This window comes from Oncorhynchus kisutch, linkage group LG22 (genome assembly GCF_002021735.2).
Source record: "Oncorhynchus kisutch isolate 150728-3 linkage group LG22, Okis_V2, whole genome shotgun sequence".
Taxonomy (NCBI): domain Eukaryota; kingdom Metazoa; phylum Chordata; class Actinopteri; order Salmoniformes; family Salmonidae; genus Oncorhynchus; species Oncorhynchus kisutch.
The window spans coordinates 19,307,942-19,333,043 of record NC_034195.2 but is presented as its reverse complement, the minus strand read 5'-3'; the positions used below and the strand labels follow the sequence as shown (position 1 = coordinate 19,333,043).

Here is a 25,102-nt window from a genome sequence, read left to right as displayed (position 1 = left end):
CCCTCCTTTCCCTCCTCCTCTTTCCTCTCCTCCTTTTTGGAATCATTGATGTGAGGTCTATTGTGTGAGCTGAGCTGAGCAGAACAGAGCTGAGCAGAGTGGAGGGAGTGTAGACCTGCATGGCCTCAGCCTTGGGCTCTGTTATGGCCTGTCCACTGACCCACTTACCTGCCTTTTAAAGAGGTTTTAGGGTCACGGGTTCACAACTTGGTGACTCAACTGTGAACGGCGGGCGGCATCTCCTTTCAAAGTGCCCGAGCCTTCACCTCTACTGCTCCCCTCCCTTTCTCTTCCTCTATCTCCCTCTCTCCCCATGTCCCCTCTTTTCAATCTTTAACCAAACACCATCTCACCCTCCTCTCTTCTCCGCAGCCCCATATCATCCCCCCATTCCTCCAGCCCCATATCATCCCCCATTCCCCAGCCCCATATCATCCCCCATTCCCCAGCCCCATATCATCCCCCATTCCCCAGCCCCATATCATCCACCCATTCCCCCAGCCCCACATCATCCCCCCATTTCCCCAGCCCCACATCATCCCCCCATTCCCCCAGCCCCATATCATCCCCCCATTCCTCCAGCCCCATATCATCCCCCCATCCCCCAGCCCCATATCATCCCCCCATTCCTCCACCCCCATATCATCCCCCCATCCCCCAGCCCCATATCATCCCCCCATTCCTCCACCCCCATATCATCCCCCCATTCCCCCAGCCCCATATCATCCCCCCATTCCCCCAGCCCCATATCACCCCCCCATTCCTCCAGCCCCATATCATCCCCCCATTCCTCCAGCCCCATATCACCCCCCCATTTTTCCAGCCCCATATCATCCCCCCATTTACCCAGCCCCATATCATCCCCCCATTCCCCCAGCCTCATATCATCTTAATTTAAGGTTACGATTAGGGTTAGCAGTGTGGTTAAGGTTAGGGTTAAGGTTATGTTTAAAATTAGATTTTATGACTTATGGCTGTGCTAGCTAGGGAACACTTTACAGAGCAGTCTCCAGAACAAGATTTATGATGAAAAACGCCATTCCTCCAGCCCATCTAACCCCTCTCTACCCCCCTCTCCCCAACAATTTCACCTCTCCTTCTCCTCCAGCCCTGTCTTACTCTTCTTTCCCTGATTACCTTCCTCAGTACCTTTCACTATGTACCCACCACCACCCCTGCCACAGTGCTAATTAGCATAGTCTCCCAAGGCGGTGAGACCATGAGGTTTAATGAATGAAGGGGCCTCAGAGCACGGTTCAAGCTTCAGGTTACTCGCTGAATGTTTCGTTTGAAATATGCCCCTTGATAACAGAAATGCAAATCATGAACAGTGGTATGACAGTAATACTGCAGTAGATAATACACCTTGTTTGTCATCCTACCCTCCATTTAAACTTCATTACTCGATCCAACGCAAGAAATATAACATTCTGTCCTACCATTCCATGTCCACAGTCTGTCCCATCAGCCAAGGGCATGTGCTGTGTCCGACACCCTTTATGGTCCCCCTCAGCACTCGTACACCAAAGCCTCTTGCATTGTTTCTGTGTGGAGAGAGAGAGAGGGGGGAGGGTGGGGGGACAAAAATACATGCAGGAGAGAGAGAAACATGCGGGGGAAAGGGTGAAGAGAGAGACACGTTGAAGAGATAATGAGAGAGACAGTGAGGAAGGAAGAATTAAACACTTGTTGCAAAATCCCACTGCCCACTGCATGAGAATCATTCAACTGTTTAACACTAAACTATAAATCCCTAATATTGACAGTCAGACAGGAGACAGGAGACATGTACTGTACCAGTGAAATGTGTAACAGACTTGCCACCTGGGCAGCTGTTACTGTCACTATAGATTAGCTACCCATGACTCCAGAAGTCTCCAACCAGACGAGAGCGGGCCGAGCACATCCCAAATGGCACCCTATTCCCTATATAATGCACTACTTTTGACCAAAGCCCTATGGAATTGCCTACACCCATAGGGAATTGGGTGCCACCCTGAGAGACACTTGGTTGAGAGGAACGGAATGCAACCTGGCTCACCATGTAAGGGCAGACCATGGAGCCGGGGCCAAACATGAGCTCACACTGCCGGTTGGCGTTGTAAACCTGACCAGGGAGGTGGTTGGGCAGCTCGTACGTTCTGCTCACTGGCTCGTCCAATAGGCACTCTCCATACCCTGTGCTGAAAGGTGGAAGGCAACACGCACACACACACACACATTCACAAACAGGAAATAAACATGTGTAAAAGGTGTATTAAGGTGATCCGGGTGTTCCTGCTTTGCTTCCTGCATCCTCACACCAAGAGCTTCCTGTCAAGATGCATACGATAGTCGTATGAGAGAAAGTAGGCACTGTGTCATTTCTTTGACATTTAGAATTGGAAGTCAAACATCTCCAGGAGTGATGCTATTCAGATGCACACAGCACCATGTCCCATGTGGGTGGTCTGCTCTGGTGTGTGGTGTTACCTAACAGTGAAACTGACACCACTTCCCCCTCAGTGACCTGATACATTAGCTAACGCCGTCACCATCAAACCGGAGGCAGGCCCCATCACACAGAGGGAATAAAGCCTCATTTCCATACAGACACAAAGTCCCAATCACATGTTTATTTAACAGACATTTCTCTGTGCACAAAAAGAAAAACCCAGAGGATTTGAAGTACCTTCATTGAGTTAGCATAAATCAGGCTAGTTCACTAGAACTATTATAATGATAGATTGTGTGTCAGCCACACCCTACCCCTACAGCAACACAAAAAGACAACAGAGCACAGCTGGATAAAATGTACTGCATGCAGGGCTATTTACCCAAAACACTGAATGAAGCACTAAGCGTTAGACAATGTTAAAAGCATGGTCACAAAACCTAGTCAAACAGCCATTCACCAAATGTAAACCCGTCCTCAAAAGATCTTTCCTCTGTGTTTATTTTACGACACAAAACAGAAAAGAAACTGGGGATGAAACAGAGTAGCCTATAATGTGTGTAATTACATGACATGTTGACACTTCTCTTACAATTTGTACCCTGTGTTGAGCTCAGGCACCTGTTACATACAGACTACAGTGTGTGTGTGTGTGTGTGTGTGTGTGTGTGTGTGTGTGTGTGTGTGTGTGTGTGTGTGTGTGTGTGTGTGTGTGTGTGTGTGTGTGTGTGTGTGTGTGTGTGTGTGTGTGTGTGTACACTACGGTACACCACCAGCTGATATGGGGAGGACCGTAATTACCTGGGCTTATCTTGTGATACTGTTTCGGTTTTCCCTAATTTCCACACACACTGTAAAAAACCATTGGTTTAGTAGCCAGAAAAGACTACAAGTGCTTGGTGGAATGAGTTTGCCTACCAATGCGCAAGGGAAGAGACAAACGATGAAAGCTATGACGGGGTCAGTCAGTCCGTCAGGGCCATGAGAAGCAGAGAGAGAGAGAGAGAGACGCCACATATTAAAGCTATAAGGTCAGTGGTCTGTCTATCTGTCTTCTGAGTCCAGAAGAATGAGAAGAGATGATGCCCCATACTCAAGCTTCTTTCACCAGGTTGTCATTGTCTAATCAGAACTCCAGAAACCCTATGGGCCTGTGATTAAAAACTGGACGGATAGGAGGGGAAAAAGCAGCCATTTTTCGATTCGGCACGCTGTTTTTTAGGGGACTGAGCAGAGCCCGAGACAGGTGATACGACTCCCTTCTGGCAACGACAGCGGTTCTACACGTGGCAGACATTGGGAGGCTTTTTAAAAGTGAGTTTATTGAGAAAATGACTGATAGGTATCTCTCAGAGTTCGTCATAAGCTGCTCTCTAATGAGTTCCATAATGGCAGACAGTTCCCTGTGAGCTGTTAGCCGCTACGAGGCTGCTCATATGTCAGATTGATGATTGACGCATTGTATGAATGACACAGCACATCCCGGTTGCACAGTTGGATTAAACTCAATGCAAACAGTACTGGGGTGATTCCCCTTTTCATAGGGAGATATACAGCCAGCCAAAATGGCACCCTTGATAAAGATGAGCAAAAAAGACTGTATAAAATAAATAATACAAGTATTGAGCCATTTTGAATTCTAAAAATAAATGGGAGATATATTATTTTATACGAATACCATTATTCAGAGAGAGAGAGAGATTTGGTTTAACAACTAATATCTTTTTTCTCTCAAAAAGATAGATGTCAAAATGATTGGCACCCCTGAAGATACTTATATAAAATGAATCTAAATAAAATATGCATTTATATTCCACTTTTTTAAAGTTAATCTCAGTTTATAAGGATCTGTATTGTGGCCTTCCATGGTTTACTGTTTCACTGGGGTATTAAAATGTGGTAACACATGACAAATCTGAAAAGAGACAAATGGTTGTTGACCTCCATAAATCAGGCAATGGGTACAAAATAATACCTTAAAAAACAAACATAGCACTTACCACTATTAGGGAAACAATTAAGAAGTTCAAAACCACCGAAACAGTGCAAACTTGCCTGGTATTGGACGCAAGTATATCTTGTCAAATCAAATTTTAAAAATCAAATTTTATATGTCACATGCGCCGAATACAACGGGTGTAATGCTTGCTTACAGTCCCTTCCCAACGACGCACAGTTTTTTTTTATTATAAAAAGAAAAATAGTAACACAAGGAATAAAATACACAAGAATGGAGCTATATACAGGAAGTACCTGTACCAGTACCAGATCAATGTGCAGGCGTACTAGGTATTTGAGGTAGATATGTACATGAAGGCGGGGTAAAGTGACTAGGCATCATAGTAGTCAAATAAAGAACAGAGTAGCAGCAGCCAATGATGAGTGTAAAAGTGTGTGTGTATGTGTGTGTATGTGTGTGTATGTGTGTATGTGTCTGTATGTGTGTGGGAGTGTGTGTGTGTGTGTGTGTTGTGTCGGTATCCTGGTTGGCAGGGAGCTCGGCCCCCACGCACAGTGAGGAAGGTGGATCAGGAGGCAAAGAAAAGACCAAGGGCCAAAGTTGGGGTATTACAGAACTTTGTCGCATCTTCGGGTCACCAAGTCTCCAAACCTCTAAGCCAATAGCCTCTTTGGAAGGGTTGACAGAGAAAAGCCAGTATTGAGACCACAGGAGGCTGCTGAGGGGAGAACGGCTCATAATAATGGCTGTAACAGAGCAAATGGAATGGCATCAAACACCTGTATTTGATACCATTCTACTCCTTCTGCTCCAGTCATTACCACGAGCCCGTTCTCCCTAATTAAGGTGCCACCAACAAATGTAAATACCTGAGTTTGCTCAACAGCATTGGCACTTTGATTGGAACAAGAGCTATGGACAGATGATTGACCACAAAATCAAGCATTTGCAATGGTCATCTCAGAGTCCAGCCTTGAACCCCATTTAAAACCTGTAGATTGAATTGAAGATTCAATTTTATTAATAATAATATTTTCTAAAGTATACCACAATGCTCAGTATTTGTATTGTTTATTTTATAAAGTATTTTTTCTCATCTTTATCAAGGGTGCCAATAATTGTGGACCTGACAGTACAACAGTCATTACCATTGTAACACTGAAATAACTGGGAAAGTATGAGTCATCAAAAGATCATTTTCACAGAAGATGCATTTTGAATTAATTGAGGATTTTTGTATACACTTTTTACCAAAACGTGAGAAAACCTTTTAACTGTTTTGGGTAGCGACTAGCGAGACATCTGATGTTTGTGTGAGGTTAGGATAATTCCCAACGTGTGCGCCTGGCATTGGAATGGAAAATGATAGCCTTGGCCTGTATTAATGATTATGTGGTCTCCACACAGGTGTACACATCAATTAGTGGGTGGCAACACCGAGAGATTAGAATTGGATCTTTATAGTTTAGTGGCTTATACCAGCTGGCGGGATGCCAGGAGCGGAATGAATAGTGTCTTTATATCACGGTCTACACAAAATAAAAACAAGAACACCGAAGACACTTTCCACTCAGCTCTCAGGTGTGCACACAACGGGAGTTCACATTATTACAAATACAAAAAAATGAGAACGAGGGGGGTTGGCTCCTGAAGAGGGATTGAGAGGTAGTGTGTTCCTCCATCTTTAAGTTGACATGAGACTGTTTTGCATTAGAGAGCCCTCAGAAAAGAATAAGTAGTCAAAACAGTGATGTACTTGACCAGGCCAGCTTATTGGACAACGGAGGGACCATTTAGATCATTGTTGAAGCCACGCAGACTTCAAAAGCAGTGGGCCTCGCTCTCAGGGGCCTTTCCCAGCACCGAGGCTCCTCCACACTGAACCCTACACTCCTCTTCACAGCTACAAAGAACTGTTTATAAATATGGCCACTGTTAAACAAATCAGCTTGTCTCTTCATGCAGCATGGAAAGTTTTGCTCACAGTCATTGACATTTATCTCTCGCTCACACATCGAGTGCTTGAACACTCAGCCTGCTTAACACAGCTGACATTTAGACAAAAATATTCTGCAGTAAAAAATGAAAAGGAGTTTTCTTGTTCTTGCTTTTAAAATGGTTCAATTCAAACACTCAAAGCTGGGTGGATGGATTCATCGGCTGGTAGGAAACTATGCAGCACAGTTGCGGGGCGCGTCGGGCGCGTCGGGAGCGTAACCTTACAGCCTCGACAGGAGGCGTTCGCATGGGAGCGACCACTCACTTCCCAAGATGCAACTCGTCAACAAGGCAGCCTTTTGTGGAGCCTCACAATCAACAAAGCGGGAGGAGAGATCAAAGGGTCACGTCCAGGGAAAATCTAATTATAACTGACATTTCCCATCTTAAAGGGAAGCCCTTCAGAAGAGGTTGGTGGCCACCGCTTGGCTTTGGAGCCCGCTGAATGAGCCGTTGCCCCGCGTTACCGTTTTCGCGGGGAAAGCACGCCAGCGACTAAATGACTGTTTGTCCAGCATCTCAAGAGCTGGTTCTGCCTGAGTGCAGAGACAGAGGAGGAACAGGGGGAGGATCAATCGCTCAGGTCACCCCAGGAAGACTCCAGCTTCAAACAGGAAATGCGGTCTCACACCAAGCAATAACACAGTTTACGCTGCTCTACATTCTCCCTCTCTGAGAAGGTAGCAGAGGTTGCTTACCAGATTAAGTCACAAGAATACAAACACTTTTTGTTTGTGTTATTTCTTTTGTCTTGCATTTCCAGTGAAAAGGGAAGATATTAGAACGTTTTATTACAGTGGCTCATGTATCTCTAAAAGTCATAGGGCCCGATTCAGACTTGAGTAGACTTAACACAGAAGTAAGTAAATAAAACACACTCAAGTCAACGTTTTTTGTCTATATTAAGTCAACTTATCTCAAGTCTGAATAGGGCCCATAATGAACAGTATATCTGTGAAAAGGATCTGTATATCTGTGAACATGTGTACATTATGAGAATGATGGCATCCTGAACATCGTGTTTCAAAATGGCAGAAAAAGGGATGGAGCGGGAGGTACCTACTCCAGAAACTCGGTGATGTACTTGCGACTACATTTGGACCAGGACCAGGGGCTGGTGTCGTAGTTGAGGGTGGGCGCCATGACATGATACTGGTGCTTCATGCCTGCCTCCCTGCATTTGGGGTTGTCATCGTGGGGCATGTTGAACCTGCCCAGGGGGGGGAATGCAGACAGAGAGAGATTAGGGGAAAGGGGGGATGGCTGCGAAATGGATCAGCCCTAACCAGGGGGATGAGTGTCAGAAGGTTTATAATCAGCCATTTTTAAAAACGGCTGACCTCAAACCTTTTGTGAACTTTTTCAGGCCTGCCCCATACCACACACCATACACCCACAAAGAGAGAGAGCACACATGCACACACACACACACACACACTTCCCGACCAAATCATATGGGTTCTCCCACCTGTTTTCAAATGCCTCAGTAAAACTCCACCCGCCAGAAGGACATGTTTTAATGCTTTCCTGATCTGTATATCTGACCAGCATAATTCCCTCACTGCACTGCCCACATACAGAACACACCACATCATATCCCGCTCATCTCCCCGAGATCAGGGGTCAGCTTCTCAAGGGGTTTAAGGCTGAGGGAGATGGGAGGTCATCCATGGAACTCAGGTTCTGAACACTCAAATAACAGCCTCAATCACGACCACTGACTATGATATATAGAAGTAGAGAATTGACATGGAAACACACTCACCACCAACCAAGCAATGGCCTTCCGGAACTAAGATATAGAGATGAAGGCCTATGAAGCGTTGCATCTCAGATTGAATTAATTCTAGCCAGCTGAATAGTGAAGAGTCTAATAAAGTGGCTCATCTTTTTTGATGTCCAGAATAGTGCTGCCGGGCTGTGTTGATCCGAGCGGATGTCCTGACCGACTCAACTGGCTGTGTGTGCTGTGTTAGTGGAAGGATGAGGTCGGCCTTAATCTGCACACACACACACACACACACACACACACACACACACACACACACACACACACACACACACACACACACACACACACACACACACACACACACACACACACACACACACACACACACACACACACACACAGCTGCGTGGTGTTTACTGCAGGATGTGAGCCTACTGTATGGCTGGGCTCTCGGCTGGGGCTTTGGTCTGACTGCCACACAAAGAAGGCAGGCCTGGCCCAGGTTCTGACCCTGGCATGGGGCCCACCCTACAGGGGCCGGCGGGGGTGGAAGAGGGTTGTGGGGGCCCGGCCGCTCAGGGCCTAATTGAGTGCTCTGAGCCACAGCCTGCCCCTGGCCTGTAATGAGGTCCTCACACACCGGGAGAGCCACTGGCTGTTACTGGGAAGCGCATGTATGAGGGCATTGGCTGGAATAGTCAGAACGGACTTCCTCTATTACGTTGATGAAGTTGTAAATTACGGCAGGGTGGGAGCTACTGTAGCTCTCTGTATGTCTGAGAGAGACATATGCGGTCTGAGTTCAATCAGGAAAATGGCATCTCTGGAGGGAGATTTGCTGAAGTAATGTGCACTTAGATCATAATCTTCTCCAGCTATAATAGCGTACTGCAATACTCTACTCATACAGTCAGGCTCCTATTATTTAGCTGCAATAAAACAAGCTTCATCCCAAACAGATGACATCATCATACCCATCCCTCCAACTTCTACAAAACAAAACATCTATAGAATGACTCTGGAAGACAAATCAACTTTTTTCTAGACTCAACACCCGATAAATAACAGTGAGAGTAAGGGAGTAACTTCCCCGGTGAAGAAGAGGACCTGATGACTTTCTCTCCATATGGGGGAGAACAAAAACAAGATTTAATACGTCCGTGGGGACTGCAGCAACAGGCTTTGTCAGCACTCTGACTCTCCGCAACGTCATCACAACAACGCTGCAAAATCACAGCCTTGTCACTACAGAGATGGAGCTTTGGGAGCCACTACACACACACGCACGCACGCACGCACGCACACACACACACACACACACACACACACACACACACACACACACACACACACACACACACACACACACACACACACACACACACACACACACACACGCACATGACAATCTCTTCCCTCTAGATTTATGGCCTGCAAAAATCCAGACCTCATCCAATCAGCCACTCTGCGTGTCCAATCGGGGCAAGGAAACTGAGCTGCCAGTTTCCTTCCATGTCTCAGACTTTTGCATATATTTCTAGGACGTTAAAAAAGATAGCCTGTAGCTCTAATGACTCATCAAAACGTCCGGAAGGATCAGCTGTTATCTGAGTCTAAGACGGCAAGGACTTGGTAACGTTTGACGATTAAGCCCTTTCAACATTATTTTGCCATGTAAGTATTACTTTTGTATTAATATCGAGTGACTCCAACACACTAGCAGAGCCCAAAGTGGCTATTTGTACCAACACATTTCCTGAGTTACTGTATATGAAAAAGGCCTCCTATCCATTAGTCTGAGCTAAGGGTTCCGTTTCGTTATCTGCAACATTGTGAGAGCGTTGGTTCGTTCCACTACCTGGCTGACACCTGGCTGTTTCTCAGAGCGTTACACACCCAGCAGAGGGTCTTGTGAATATAGCCCAGCGATTAAACGCACCAAGAGGCAAAGCCAACTGCCTGTCCAGCTGTTTGAACTTTAGCATAAACAGATCCACACAAGAGGGCTGGTTTCCCCTGGCTAGGCCCAAAGAGCCCTGTCTCTGGAGGAATGTGTGAGGAGCAGCACTGGGTCTCAGACGGACGGTAAGCCAGCGCTGGTTAAATAGGACACAGAACACATGTTGGATTATTTGGAGCCAGCCAATTGGGTTGCGTGAATAACCCAACATGTTGGGTTGATGGAAATACCCAATCATGGGTTAATTTAACCATCAGTTGGGTATTTTTGGTGGCTTAGTTAAGTGGGCGGCAGGTAGCCTTGTGGTTAGAGCGCTGGGCCAGTAACCGTAAAGGTTATTAGATCGAATCCCCCGAGCTGACAAGGTGAAAATCTGACATTCTGCCCCTGAACAAAGCATTTAACCCACTGTTCCTAGGCTGTCATTGTAAATAAGAATTTGTTCTTAACTGACTTGCATAGTTAAACAAAGGTAAAATAAAACCATTTTTATTCTCATGCTGGGTTCAGTGGGTTGACCTAGCAGCTGGGTCTTTTTCAACAATTATTTTCAGGAGGCGTGGCTTTAATTAAGAAATATCTTATTGGCCACCTGTGACATTACTAAGATTCTATATTACATATTATTATAATTATTGTATCCCAACAATTGAATTTACATGGGCTTTTAGGGAAGTCATTTTTAGCCACCCATGAGAGTAAATGCCATTCCTGTTCATCTGGTCTGTTGCATAGTTATCACTTAAGGTCAAACACTGACATTTCTGTAGCTTCAATGACAATTGCAGAAGTGTATGACTGTCTAATAGTCACTCCCCAACTTAACTACGCCACCAGTCTTCTGATCTGATGCGCTGGTTCATATCTCAACAACCCAGCAGTTTTTAAAGAAAACAACCCAACACCTGCAAACCACCAGTTGGGTCAACCAAACAACCCAGCGGTTGGGTCAACCAAACAACCCAGCGGTTGGGTCAACCAAACAACCCAGCGGTTGGGTCAACCAAACAACCCAGCGGTTGGGTCAACCAAACAACCCAGCGGTTGGGTCAACCAAACAACCCAGCGATTGGGTCAACCAAACAACCCAGCGATTGGGTCAACCAAACAACCCAGCGGTTGGGTCAACCAAACAACCCAGCGGTTGGGTCAACCAAACAACCCAGCGGTTGGATCAACCAAACAACCCAGCATTTTTTAGAGTGTAACAAGCAACAACTGGCCAGAGTAGCTGGAAGGGAAAGCTGTCACTTTTAGTGATCAGGGGAGGCAGTAGTTAAAGACAGTTTGCATCCCTCATAACTTATACCCAGTTTGTCATGGTGATTTGGGCCTAATGTTTAGAATGCATGCAGTCTTATGAGAGATTGGGTCATATGTTGTGACACAAAGCGGTTATTCATATGGCTTCTCTTTGCATTCACACATGTGGTGACATCTGTGTGTTGTGGAAACAAGCCTAAGCGGGGACCAATGTTATCATAACAGTGCTATTACACAGTAATTATGCAGTGTAGTATTGTGATGAGCTCTATTTTACACAGTTCAGGTAGTGTTAGCTTTCTTTACCGGGTAATGTTTAGGACAGGCTGGTGGACAAGTCAGTCCCTGAAAACCAACATTATACAGCCTTTGATAATGAATTGTGCTCCGTCCCCACTAAATGAAATAGATTTAATATGTATGTACATGTACGTGTCCCTACAATGACCACCTTCCATCTCGACGCCTAGTTGAAAGCAATGGCTGCCCCCCGGTCCACCACATCTAAAGCCCAGGCAGCAGTGGCTTTCAGCCCCAGCTCCTCCTCATCCCCCTGGCTGCCTCTACAAAGCTGGAACACCTACAGGTTTAAAGGGATACTTCTGGATTTTGTAGTTTGAAGTATGTTGCTAACTAGCGCTAGCGCAATTACTGGTATCTGCTACTTCCATTCATTGCGCTAATGCTAGTTAGCATTGGCTCGTAAAACTACCTCTAACTTCCTTCATACTGGACACAGAGATATACAAATGGTATCCACAAGTTAATCTGACTCTAGGGAAGTAGATAAAGGGCATCATTGCCAAAATCCTGAAGTATCCCTTTAACTCAGGGCACTACACTAGGAAATTAAGGCTAGCATGTTATTAAACCTCTTTTTTCCCTTTATTATGTTTTGCACCTGCATGCTCATGCACACCCAGGAGAATAGGGCTTTTGTTGTGCGGGGGGCCGAAGAGGTAGGCCCAGGAGGGGGCAGGCCCCAGGGGCCCCGAGAGGTAGGCCCAGGAGGGGACAGGATAGGGAGTTCGACTCTTTTTACTGATTACGATCTTTTCAACTCCTTCAGTTAAAAAAATAAAAAATCACTCAATAATTTTGTTCATTTGATCCAGTAATGCCTTGAGCGTGCAGGACCCCCTTACCAGCAAACAATGAACTAAAAACTTGAAAGACTCATGATTCTAAAAGCCTCTCATTTATCATAGGGCTCTTTTTGAAGCTGTCATTTGTGACTGAGACTTACAAAAGTGTGCTTCAAACAATGTACATTTGTGATGGCTAGGGATACAAATAAGATTATTTCTTGATACCTTAAAACGAGGTCTAGTTGTGGCCGCAACTGGACTAGATTGTGAACAACTCTTGACTGTCGCGAGGGAGATAAGCACATACTGTACTGTTCGCGAACTGCAGCAGCCCCCCCAAACAATTTGTTCTCGAGTTTGTTGAGCAGAGGCAGGCTGTGTAGGCTGTGTCTTGGTTCTACAAAGCTGTGTCAATCGATAACATTCAACAATCAATGAATTACATTCATTCTTGCACCATGAGATCAATTATCAGTTCTACGTGTCTTTTGCCTTCTCTATGCTGCCCGCAACATGATCTATGGTGGTGGTTGGTGGTCGGAGCACGTCTCTGGAGCCGCTGAGCTGGGGGAGTACGTAATAATCCTGCTGAAGGTTTCATTTCGGCCAGGAAGTAGGTTAAACGAACGACTAAAATGAACGAGTCACTTGGTAAAATGAATCATGACTCTCGAAGTCAGCTAAAAAGAGTTGCTCAAAAAGAAGGAATCGTTCGCGAACTGCACACCACTAACTTACACATGGCCCAGCTCGTGAGCGATGGTGAATGAAGCGCTGAGTCCGTTCTCTTCGCTGATGGAGCAGCTCCGGTACGGGTCACACATGGTCCCCAGCTCCGCCAGCCCTGGAAGGTCACCAATACACAGCGGCTTGAATGGGCGGAGGGAAAAAAAGACTTCCACCGCTACAGGCGATTAAGCCGTCAAACTTCTGTTTCATAAGAGAGACCAGTACTACCCTCCATCCTCCCTCTCACTACACCGTTCCAATCAGTCACTATATGAGCTCCTGAAATAAACTCATTATTGCATATTAGCTGAAACATTGAAACAGTGGTGGAACGTTAACCCGGAGTCACTGAAGGTGACATGGGCACAGTTGAATCTGAATGCGAAGCCGTTTGTTTACCCAATGTGTCACACTTGTCTTTCGCTCGGCAGATGTCTTCCCTGTGAGAAGACACAAGCACAAGCATAGGACACCATTATTCATCATCTCCATGCAGTTGTGTGTGTGTTAGGGTAGTGAGACAGTACAGTTCAAAGGTGAAATAGCAGTAAGCACCTTGTTATGAGGAGTGCAGTGTCGTGGTGGGAAGGGTGACTGTCGTCCTGGACATTTTGGGTCTGTTGCCAGACACAGAAGTTGTGGAGGGTAGTTGCAGCATTGAAATTGATCGAGGGCCCATCCTGTGAGAGATGACATAGAGACAGTGGTGAGGATTTGAACAGGTGTTCCTAGCTAAAAAATAATAATAAAACTACAAAATGTAACCATGTATCTGCAAGTGTCAAGTATTTTCATCTGAGTTAGTTATCTGCCATTACAAGGCCATGTGCTGAATGCCCCTCAGTCAGTCCTAGTTGAATCACAGCTGTGTTAGTAGCACAGGATAATAGCATCCTTTTCTCTGAGGAGATTTCTCTTGAGGCTTTCCTCTGAGTGCAGTGTCCTTTCTGAAGGGCCACAGAGAGAGGCTGACGTCAGCTGCCTCAGGGGGTACTCACTCACTGCAGCCCTCAGCGCCTGTTCTCACCTGTTCATTGTGGATGACGATCAGCTTGACAATCATGACGTTGATGAGGTTTCCTACACTTGGGTCGCTGTAGACCGCAGCAACCTGTGACAAGATGAACACACAGGCAAGAAACGCAAATGTCTACTAAGGGTACAAAGCAGACAACACGGACTAATGTGAAGATGATTATTACTTTGAATGAGAGTAGGTCTAGAGACCATGTTCCGAAGGCCTGACCAAAATAACAGGAACAGTTGAAGAAAGGAAAGATTTTTATTCCTTCAGGGGGGAGTTGACATTTTAACAAAATGTAAAAATTTCAGCAACGCTTGACTTGTGTGTATCCCACCGCTCCTTGGACAAAACTGTTTTTGTGTGCCTTTCTTTTGGTTCAGCCCTGTCAGTGTGGGTCACTATCCTCCTGGGGCTATCCTAACAGAGCTCTGACAGGAACTCATTAGCCCTCTATAAACATTTAGCTTGTCAGTGCCTGGGGGGCTGAGTGAAGCAGATACCTCCTCTGGTAGGGGGAGAGAGAGCGCATGAGAGAGAGAGGAAGGGTGCAAGAGAGAAGGAGAGAGAGAGAGAGAGTCAGAGACAGAGAGAAAGAGCAAGAGAGACAGAGAGAGACAGAGTGAGAGAGAGAGAGAGAGACAGAGAGAGAGAGTCAGAGACATAGAGAAAGAGCAAGAGCAAGAGAGAGTGAGAGAGAGAGAGAGAGAGAGAGAGAGAGAGAGAGAGAGAGAGAGAGAGAGAGAGAGAGAGAGAGAGAGAGAGAGAGAGAGAGAGAGAGAGAGAGAGAGAGAGAGAGAGAGAGAGACAGACAGGCAGGCAGGCGGGCAGACAGGGGGACAGACAGGGGGACAGACTGATAGAAAGATACACAGGGGGCTACACAGGCAGGCAGGCAGGCAGGCGGGCAGACAGGGGGACAGACTGATAGAAAGATAGACAGGGGATAGACAGGGGGACCCCGACTGTAGCCTAAACTACGGCTTCACACTGGTACATAAGTGGACAGACAATCAAGGCTGTGATACACTGGAGGAATGTGTCTCTGTGGTCAGTGTAAACACAATGACATCATATCAGAGGGCTAGCAGCCCACCCATTAGCCCCCGACTCCACTAACAGGCACAACGTGCTGTCACCATGACGATGACGGATCAGTCTTGGCTGATTTCCCTGTTCTTGTTTAAAATGCTGGGTCTGGTTTCTGTTGGTTTGGCCGGAGCGTGGCAGGTCTTTTTGATTGAGTGGCCTTGACAGGTTTTTCTTCGACAGCTGTGTGCATGTGTGTGTATGCACGTACGTGTGTGTTTGTGTGTGTGTACAGGTGTAGGATCTTAATTTGAACCAGTTTGCTACAGCAGGAAAATTATCCTGCAACAACAGGAAATGTGCATTATTATGTGGTTTATATTTCATGGACATTTTGTTGGGGCAAATAAAGTCTGCAATTTTCAAGTAGAAATTACAAACTTTAGAAGCCTTTTTAAACCTTGAATACACTATAAGTTTGCATTACCTGATATGCAGGAAAATTCCTGCAACAACAAGATGATCAAATTAAGATACGGCATCTGTATGTGTGAAAATGTTTGTGTGTATGGCCATAAGGTCATTCATAATGTCTTTAAGGGCTAATGCAGAGGCCCATGTGTTTCCAAATACATATTTGTATTTGTGTGTTTGGGTTGTTAACCCTGAGGTAACCCCAGCATGTAGTAATGTTAACCCTGAGGTAACCCCAGCATGTAGTAATGTTAACCCTGAGGTAACCCCAGTATGTAGTAATGTTAACCCTGAGGTAACCCCAGTATGTAGTAATGTTAACCCTGAGGTAACCCCAGCATGTAGTAATGTTAACCCTGAGGTAACCCCAGCATGTAGTAATGTTAACCATGGGGTAACCCCAGCATGTAGTAATGTTAACCCTGAGGTAACCCCAGCATGTAGTAATGTTAACCCTGGGGTAACCCCAGAATGTAGTAATGTTAACCCTGAGGTAACCCCAGTATGTAGTTATGTTAACCCTGAGGTAACCCCAGTATGTAGTAATGTTAACCCTGAGGTAACCCCAGCATGTAGTAATGTTAACCCTGAGGTAACCCCAGCATGTAGTAATGTTAACCCCGAGGTAACCCCAGCATGTAGTAATGTTAACCCTGAGGTAACCCCAGTATTTAGTGATGTTAACCCTGAGGTAACCCCAGTATGTAGTAATGTTAACCCTGGGGTAACCCCAGCATGTAGTAATGTTAACCCTGGGGTAACCCCAGCATGTAGTAATGTTAACCCTGAGGTAACCCCAGCATGTAGTAATGTTAACCCTGGGGTAACCCCAGCATGTAGTAATGTTAACCCTGAGGTAACCCCAGCATGTAGTAATGTTAACCCTGAGGTAACCCCAGCATGTAGTAATGTTAACCCTGAGGTAACCCCAGCATGTAGTAATGTTAACCCTGAGGTAACCCCAGCATGTAGTAATGTTAACCCTGAGGTAACCCCAGCATGTAGTAATGTTAACCAAACTAAAAGCGAATAAGATCATAAAGAGTTGAGTCAGCTTATTGAACCCCCTTATGAGCCACATCTCTGACTGTGCAGGAGAGCTTGCTATCAGGTTAACATTAGGAAGAGAAAATTGTCTATCAGCATTTCTGTCTTGCATTCTTAGGGATCCAACATACTGTTTACATACAGGTAAACACAAATCCAAGTTGTATCATTTGGCAGAATTCTCCAAGTCAAGGCTTCCAGGGTGTTGTGTCTCTCTACTTTATGAGTGACACACTGAACAATACTGTATGCATCTCCATTGTGTAAAACATAGTTCATGGGTTAAACGTCAATGGCTGAAAACTAATGGGCAAAACCCAAACAGACCATAACAGTGTAGTATAATATATACTCAACAAATTGGGAGACACAACAGTGATCTTGACATTGATTAACAAAGAGGGGTAATGATTGCAGGTGAAAACTGTTATCCTTAGATAATGAAAACAGGGTACAGTAAAAAGTCAACTAAACTACCAACCAGACACCAATATCATTAACCAATAAGTAAATTACTTTGTACCACAGAAAAGTCACATTTCCTGAAATCCGAGTAAGTTACAGCAACGAACACATCTAGATTCAACAATACGTTTTTCATAATAATAAAAATATTTTACTTACTACTGACATGATTGTTAGGATGTAGTGCTCGAGGTTGCGTCCGTGGTGGCGCGCCATCTTGACGTCAGCAGTCAGCATCAGTTCCACGTAGCGGGGGTACGAGAGGAACCTTTTCTGCCTGGACGGGGCTGTGTGACGGGGGTCTGAAGAGTTGGTGGTGTGGTTGCCTACGTGATGTTCTGTCGTGTGGTCTATCTCGTAACCGGTGTGGTGGATGTCCATTCTATCTCTCAGGGAATCCAACTCTTCTCCCATACTCCTATCGCTCTGAAGATTGACAACTGGCCTTTCCGATCCTTCCCCTGTCGGACAATAGAACAGAGTAACAGAGTAGAATAATCGGGTTGAAGGTCTTGTGATAATAGGAACAGACTAGGACCTGAGTGTAAATAGTGGAACACGTTAAATTATTTATAGAATACAAACAAAATGAATACCGGACATACATCTTTTATTTGACATCTACTGGCATTTTCATTCCACAGTATTTACATGTCTGAAGCTAAAGGCCTCAGCTTAGCCACATTCCACTGACATACAGTAATCACCACATATTGGACTTGAAACCCCCAAAAACGTTCAAGGTTCTGAAGAGAAGTTGTAGCGAGCGACATAGGGTCAGTAACAGAGGTCTGAGGGTTAGAGCTGTAGGTCAGAGAAGCTGCACCCCTGAGCTTCAAATTCAACTTCTACAAACACAGAAAACCCCACTATTTCTACTGCTGTCTCTGCATTCAACAGGGGCCCTCCACACGAGAGCATGAAGTTAAATCACTTCACTTAAACCACAGCCCGTATATCACAGCAAATGAAAGGGCCACTAAGGGAGGATAAGAACAGAACAGTACAGCTGAAATGCAACAGATACTAGATTCAGACGTTGAGACTGTTATATTCAGGCCAAAGGAGAAAGACCTTAAAAAAGCAGCCATAGACCTGGAAAGCAGCCATATTCTCTGGCTACATGTAGTCCATTGGCATCACTTCCAACCCTTTCCTCGGTTAGGTGGACCTCAGATGAACTGCACGTGTAGCACAGCAGAGCTCAGTCAGTGTGAGATTCCTTTACCATGATGACAGGGAAGGTAAAGAGAGGGAGAGAATAGGAGGAAAATAGAAAAGAACCCTTAGGACAACCTAGAGAGAGAGAGAGAGAGAGAGAGAGAGAGAGACACAGAGAGAGAGAGAGAGAGAGACAAAGAGAGAGAGACAGAGAGAGACAAAGAGACAAAGAGAGAGAGACACAAAGAGAGAGAGAGACAGAGAGAGACAAAGAGACAAAGAGAGAGAGAGAGATATAGACACAGAGAGAGAGCGACAAAGAGAGTGAGAGAGGGAGCGCAAGACAAGGAGAGAGAGAGAGAGAGAGAGAGAGAGAGAGACAAAGAGAGACAAAGAGAGAGAGAGAGAGAGACAAAGAGAGACAAAGAGAGAGAGAGAGAGAGACACAAAGAGAAAGAGAGACAGAGAGACAGAGAGAGACACAGAGAGAGAGAGAGAGAGAGAGAGAGAGACACACAAAGAGAGAGAGAGAGAGACAAGAGAGAGAGAGACAGATATAGACAAAGAGAGAGAGAGACAAAGAGAGTGAGAGAGAGAGAGAGAAACACACACAAAGAGAGAGAGAGACACAAAGAGAAAGAGAGAGAGAGAGAGAGACAGAGAGAGAGAGAAAAGAGAGAGAGACACAAAGAGAGAGAGAGACACAAAGAGAGAGAGAGACACAAAGAGAGAGAGAGACACAAAGAGAAAGAGAGAGAGAGAGAGAGAGACAGAGAGAGACACAAAGAGAAAGAGAGAGACAGAAAGAGAGAGAGACACAAAGAGAGAGAGAGAGAGAGAGAGAGAGAGAGAGAGAGAGAGAGAGAGAGAGAGAGAAAGGGAGGAGAGAGTAAGAGAGAGAAAGGATAAGAAGGATATAGGAAAGCACCCTGAGGCCAACCTGTGGAGGTAAAGGAAGGGAGAGAGCTTAATTATGCATATCTATTTTGTCTGAGAACAGGGCAGTGTCCTGGGATACTTTGCTTTTGAGACACAACAGCACCAGGGAAGAGAAGCTAGGGCCAGGGTTGTGGGACTGTGGGGGGCTTCACTTTCCGCTCAGGCAAGCTCCCGGCTGCCCACAAGAGGCTACATTGTTTGGGAGATAGAGTGCATCAGTAGAGTACAGCTGCAGAGGGTCGTACACACCCCCAACCAAACCCAACCCTTCCCCACTTCTGAAATAACGGACCATCTCAGTCAAAGACAACATGCTACTATGGAAGGAAATATTGGTATCACATTAACAAAAAGCATTCAAGAGCAGAGAGAGTAAAGAGAGCATGCATGACATGGCTGCAATGTTTTGGTCCAAGATCAACAACGTATCTGGATGGATTAAGTTTGGCCAGGGATATGTACAGTACCAGTCAAGTTTGGACACACATACTCATTCCAGGGTTTTTCTTCATTTTTACTATTTTCTACATTTTTAGAATAATAGTGAAGACATCAAACCTATGAAATAACACGTATGGAGTCATGTAGTAACCAAAAAAAGTGTTAAACGAATCAAAATATATTTTATTTTTTAGATTTTTCAAAGTAGCCATCCTTTGCCTTGATGACAGCTTGCACACTCTTGGCATTCTCTCAACCAGCTTCACGAGGTAGTCACCTGGAATGCATTTCAATTAACAGGTGTGCCTTGTTAAAAGTTCATTTGTGGAATTTCTTTCCTTCTAATTGTATTTGAGCCAATCACTGCCCTGTGTAGGGTGCCGTCTTTCGGATGGGATGTTAAACGGGTGTTTTGACTCTCTGTGGTCACTAAAGATCCCATGGCACTTATCGTAAGAGTAGGGGTGTTAACCCCGGTGTCCTGGCTAAATTCCCAAGCTGTCCCTCACACCATCACAGTCACCTAATCATCCCCAGCTTCCAATTGGCTCATTCATCCCCCTCCTCTCCCCTGTAACTATTCCCCAGGTCATTTCTGTAAATGAGAATGTGTTCTCAGTCAGGTTACCTGGTAAAATAACAGTCAAATAAAATTAAAATAAATAAAATCAGTTGTGTTGTGACAAAGTATACAGAAGATAGCCCTATTTGATAAAAGACCAAGTCCAAATTATCTCAAGAACAGATCAAAAAAGCAAAGAGAAATGACAGTCCATCAATACTTGAAGACATGAAGGTCAATAAATGCAGAAAATTTCCTCAAGTGCAGTCACAAAAACCATCAAGCCCTATGATGAAACTGGCCCAGAGTTACCTCTGCTGCAGAGGATAAGTTGATTAGAGTTAACTGCACCTCAGATTGCAGCCCAAATCAAAGCTTCACAGAGTGTCACGCCCTGACCTTAGAGAGCCGTTTTATGTCTCTATTTGGTTAGGTCAGGGTGTGATGTGGGGTGGGCATTCTATTACAGCCAACTCCCTGTGCTTACCGTGGGGAGCATGTGACTGGTCAGGCACCATGTTATGGGGTGATGTGCACGGTGTCTTGAGTCAGCATTCACAGGCCGGTGTACACTGTACCAGCGTCCCGCATTTGCCGGGTGGAAGTGGTCATCCAGCCAGAACGGGTTGTGCCAGCTCTGTGCTCGAGACCGCCAGTGTGCCTTCACGGCCCAGTGTATCCGATGCCCGCCCCACGCACCAGGACTCCTGTGTGTCTCTCCAGCCCGGTGAGTCCTGTGCCTGCTTCAAGGACAAGGCCTCTTGTGTGTCTTCCCAGTCTGGTGAGTCCTGTGCCTCTGGTGTGGCCACCCGGACCCTCCCCTATAGGTTCAGGTTTTGCGGCCGGAGTCCGCACCTTTGTGGGGGGGGGGGTGTTACTGTCACGCCCTGACCTTAGAGAGCCGTTTTATTTCTCTATTTGGTTAGGTCAGGGTGTGATGTGGGGTGTGCATTCTATTTTTTGTTTTCTAGGTTTCTTTATTTCTATGTTTCGGCCGGGTATGGTTCTCAATCAGGGACAGCTGTCTATCGTTGTCTCTGATTGGGAATCATACTTAGGTAGCCCTTTTTCCCTCCTTTCAGTGTTGGTAGTTAACTTTTTTTGTGGCACTTAGCCCTGTAAGCTTCACGGTTGTTTCTTGCGTTTGTTGTTTTTTTGGCGACATTTTATAATAAAATAAAATGTACGCTCACCACGTTGAACTTTGGTCTACTTCCAACGACACCCGTGACTCAGAGTTCAAGTAACAGACACATCTCAACATCAACTGTTCTGAGGAGACTGCGTGAATCAGGCCTTCCTGGTCAAATTGCTGCCAAGAAACCACTACTAAAGGACACCAATAAGAAGAAGAGACTTGCTTAGGCCGAGAAACACAAGCGAAGGACATTAGACTGGTGGAAATCTGTTCTTTGGTCTGATGAGTCCAAATTTGAGATTTTTGGTTCCAACAGCCGTGTCTTTGTAAATTCAAGGCACTCTTAACCAGCATGGCTACCACAGCATTCTGCAGCAATACGCCATCCCATTTGGTTTTCACTTAGTGAGACTATCATTTGTTATTCAACAGGACATTGACCCAACACACCTCCAGGATGTGTAAGGGCTATTTGACTAAGAAGGAGAGTGATGGGGTGCTGCATCAGATGACCTGGCCTCCGCAATCACCAGACCTCAACCCAATTGAGATGGTTTGCGATGAGTTGGACCGCAGAGTGAAGGAAAAGCAGCCAACAAGTGCTCAGCAAATGTGGGAACTCCTTCAAGACGGTTGGAAAAGCATTCCTCATGAAGCTGGTTGAGAGAATGCCAAGAGTGTGCAAATCTGTCATCAAGGCAAAGGGGTGGCTACTTTGAAGAATCCATGTGTTATTTCATAGTTTTGATGTCTTCCCTATTATTTTAAAAAGTACTAATAAAGAAAAACCCTTGAATGAGTAGGTGTGTCCAAACTTTTGACTGGTACTGTATGTTGAAAGTACACCACGCATCAGGTTTTCCGCATTTGAGCTGATTTATAGCCACATGTGCTGAGATGTCTGACTCGTAATGAGGACTTGCAATTTTTCTACTGCCTCACAGCTGAGGTAAGACCAATCTCTATGGCCAGACAAACCGTCCAATCAGAGAGAAAGGGGAAGACTAGAAGACTGTGATCCAAGCAGCTGCCGGAATGAGCAGTTTACTGGTTATATTCATTCTTTATCATGTTGTTGTCCTGCACTGAGATCAGTACTGAGACTGCATCAAAATACAATACTATATCGTAATGTGTCTGCCAGGCATCCATGGCAATAGACAATATACAGCCCAACAGACTTGATTTCCTACCAGTTGCCTTTTACTTCAGTATCCGGATGAGGAAGTTACTACATATACTATACACTGTTTACCTTTGATTAGTGCTGAGCGATTCGTGCCTTTTGAGGTTGGTCGGGTTTTGGTTCGACTACAAAAAAATAACAACGGCTTTCAATTTGGGTTTTTTTTCACATTAAATGTGGCTTTAATGCTGTAACAACACTGAATAAAACAATTCATCAAAGTCCCATGATGGCAGTGACTGCCCATTACTGCCTATCACTTATTAACCATCATTTATTCACATTACTTTACCTTCATAAAATATTTCAGTTGTAGTTTTTTTGATGACTTTATTAATTTCATTCCAAGTCATCATCTCATCTCTATAGAGCTGCTGCCTTTGCTGTCTGACAAAATCACTAGATTGTAGTTCTTCAAAGTAAATAGGGCATACTTTTATGACTGCTGAGTACCAACTATCAATCACTTAGATCATGTATTTTCAGGTAGAGATACCCTGCGAAGCAACTACTCTCTATCCCTCTCGGTCGCATGTTCTTCTGTGTCTTCTTCCCCCAGACCGTACCAGTAGGCGCATAATATATTATGGTCATTGTAGTTAATTACCACATTTTCTGCAATAAACTAGGTAGAATATTGGCCTGTTGGAAACTGTAACCTCCCATCGCACAGTTCAGGCTTGATCTGATATATCTCTAGAGAAACGAACGAATTGAGCTCACAGCGAAAACGAACGACTTGAGCTCACAGAAAAAACGAACTGGCACTCAAATAACTGAACCAACGTTGGTCAATTAGTTGTTTCAAAAATGACAATTAACCAACGTTTTGGTTAATCACTCAGCACTACCTCTGGGTAACCCTGTCATAGTGATGGTCACCTTGTGGTCTGAGCACCCACCAGCTACTCTATCAAACCACCAAGACAGAAAGAGACTGTAAGGACGATAGAGAGGGTTTAAGAGAGGGAGCGAAAAAGAAAAGGAAAACTCCAAGATCATTCGAGCGATGCCCTGGTGCGGCGGGCACACGAGATGGAGCGTGACACCCTGGCACAACGGCACACAGCTCCTGCCGCCGTGATGCCCTACCCCGTGCCAGCGGCAGGCGCCTGTGTCAGCGCCAAGCCCATCAGCCGGTGCCCACTGCCCATCCACACAGCAGCTGAGGCCGCTGAGCCGTGGCGAAGGCCTCTTTTTCCAGGAACTAGAGCGAAAGAGAGCTCCAGAACGCCACCAGACAGATTTCTCACTGCGGAGCGAACAATCCCGCATTGTGGAGAAGGAGAAAGGGTGGACTAGACCTTTTGATGTGTCTATGTAGTGTGAAGTGAGAAGCGAATAGGGTGGAAGTGGAATACAGTAAGTCGAGGAGCAAGAGGAGGAAATATGGCCAACGTAATAATAGCCTTTAAATCACATTAGATTAGCTATACAAAACCTTTCCGAATTCGCCTTACAGTCAAATCCCCTCTCTCACTGGCCGGTGAACTGCTACTTACACTGTGAGAAGAATAGTTTGGGCTGGCCCTGGCCCAATTCACTCAGAGGACTAAAAGTATTCTCTGACAAAACCCAAAATAGGGGAATTTATCTCTCAATTAAAAAACTATAAAACATGTAGAGATATTTATCAAACATTTATGAAAAATCTCTGCCAGATGTTTATAAAACATAATTAAACATCCATAAATCCCCTGTTCCAGATAACTACAGCAGTAACTCATACTAGCAATGCAGCCCAACACATAATGACATTGCAGTCCAGCCCTACACTCTTAGAAGTAATGGGGCCTGGAAGGACCTTTCAGAGTTCTGAAAACTGCCCTCTGAAAACTGTTTTCGAGGAACCCCTGTGTAAAGGTTCAAACCAGAATCTTTTGTGACGGGAGGGGTTACATTTTTTACCTTTTTAATAACAGAAAAATTGGAGGCGTTGCTTATTTGAGGTGTGGCTTTCAGATAGTTATTTTTGGCCACCCGTTTGAGTAAATGTCATTTGTGTTCATATTGTTACATTTGTACACTGCAAATTTCAATTTCTCTTGAATATTTATGCAAATTACATAGTCTAATATAATTTTATATAGTCTAATATAATTGCTGATTACTTATAGTAATAAAGTGGTGACTACTCCAACTTCGGGATTTGCATAGGCTGTGATGGCAATACAACAGAACATATGGACAGCAACGACATTTACTCTAACGGGTGGCCCAAAAAAATCTATTTGAACGCCACAACCCTACTATGCTACGCCTCCAGTCCAGGGTTCTTCCAGGAACCCTTTGCTACATTGAAACATCAAAGGATCCTCCAAGAACCCCCCAACTAAACAAAGGTGGAAATATAAACCATTGACCAGCAATGGTTCCTTGAGGATCTCCAGGGGTTCATTGAGGATCTCCAGGTATCCTCGAGTCACCACCAATTCTAAGAGTGTATAATGGCACATATTTCTGCAACGCGTGCCA

At 45.1% G+C, this 25,102-nt stretch overlaps 1 protein-coding gene across 2 annotated transcripts in view; it reads right to left on the bottom strand.

Annotated features, from left to right (window-relative positions):
• LOC109867384 (A disintegrin and metalloproteinase with thrombospondin motifs 20) overlaps positions 1-25,102 on the bottom strand; it is a 150,022-nt gene that overhangs the window by 80,772 nt on the left and 44,148 nt on the right. Inside the window, exons 4-11 of one of the 2 annotated variants that reach the window (XM_020456530.2) lie at positions 17,360-17,661; positions 14,192-14,275; positions 13,720-13,844; positions 13,564-13,604; positions 13,174-13,279; positions 7,456-7,602; positions 2,042-2,183; positions 1,440-1,544 (exon numbers count right to left, since the gene is read on the bottom strand). In XM_020456530.2, the coding sequence (XP_020312119.1) occupies positions 1,440-1,544; positions 2,042-2,183; positions 7,456-7,602; positions 13,174-13,279; positions 13,564-13,604; positions 13,720-13,844; positions 14,192-14,275; positions 17,360-17,661 (1,052 nt within the window). Of the gene's footprint in view, positions 1-1,439; positions 1,545-2,041; positions 2,184-7,455; positions 7,603-13,173; positions 13,280-13,563; positions 13,605-13,719; positions 13,845-14,191; positions 14,276-17,359; positions 17,662-25,102 lie in introns of those variants that run through there. The other variant, XM_031801625.1, reaches the window with a different exon arrangement.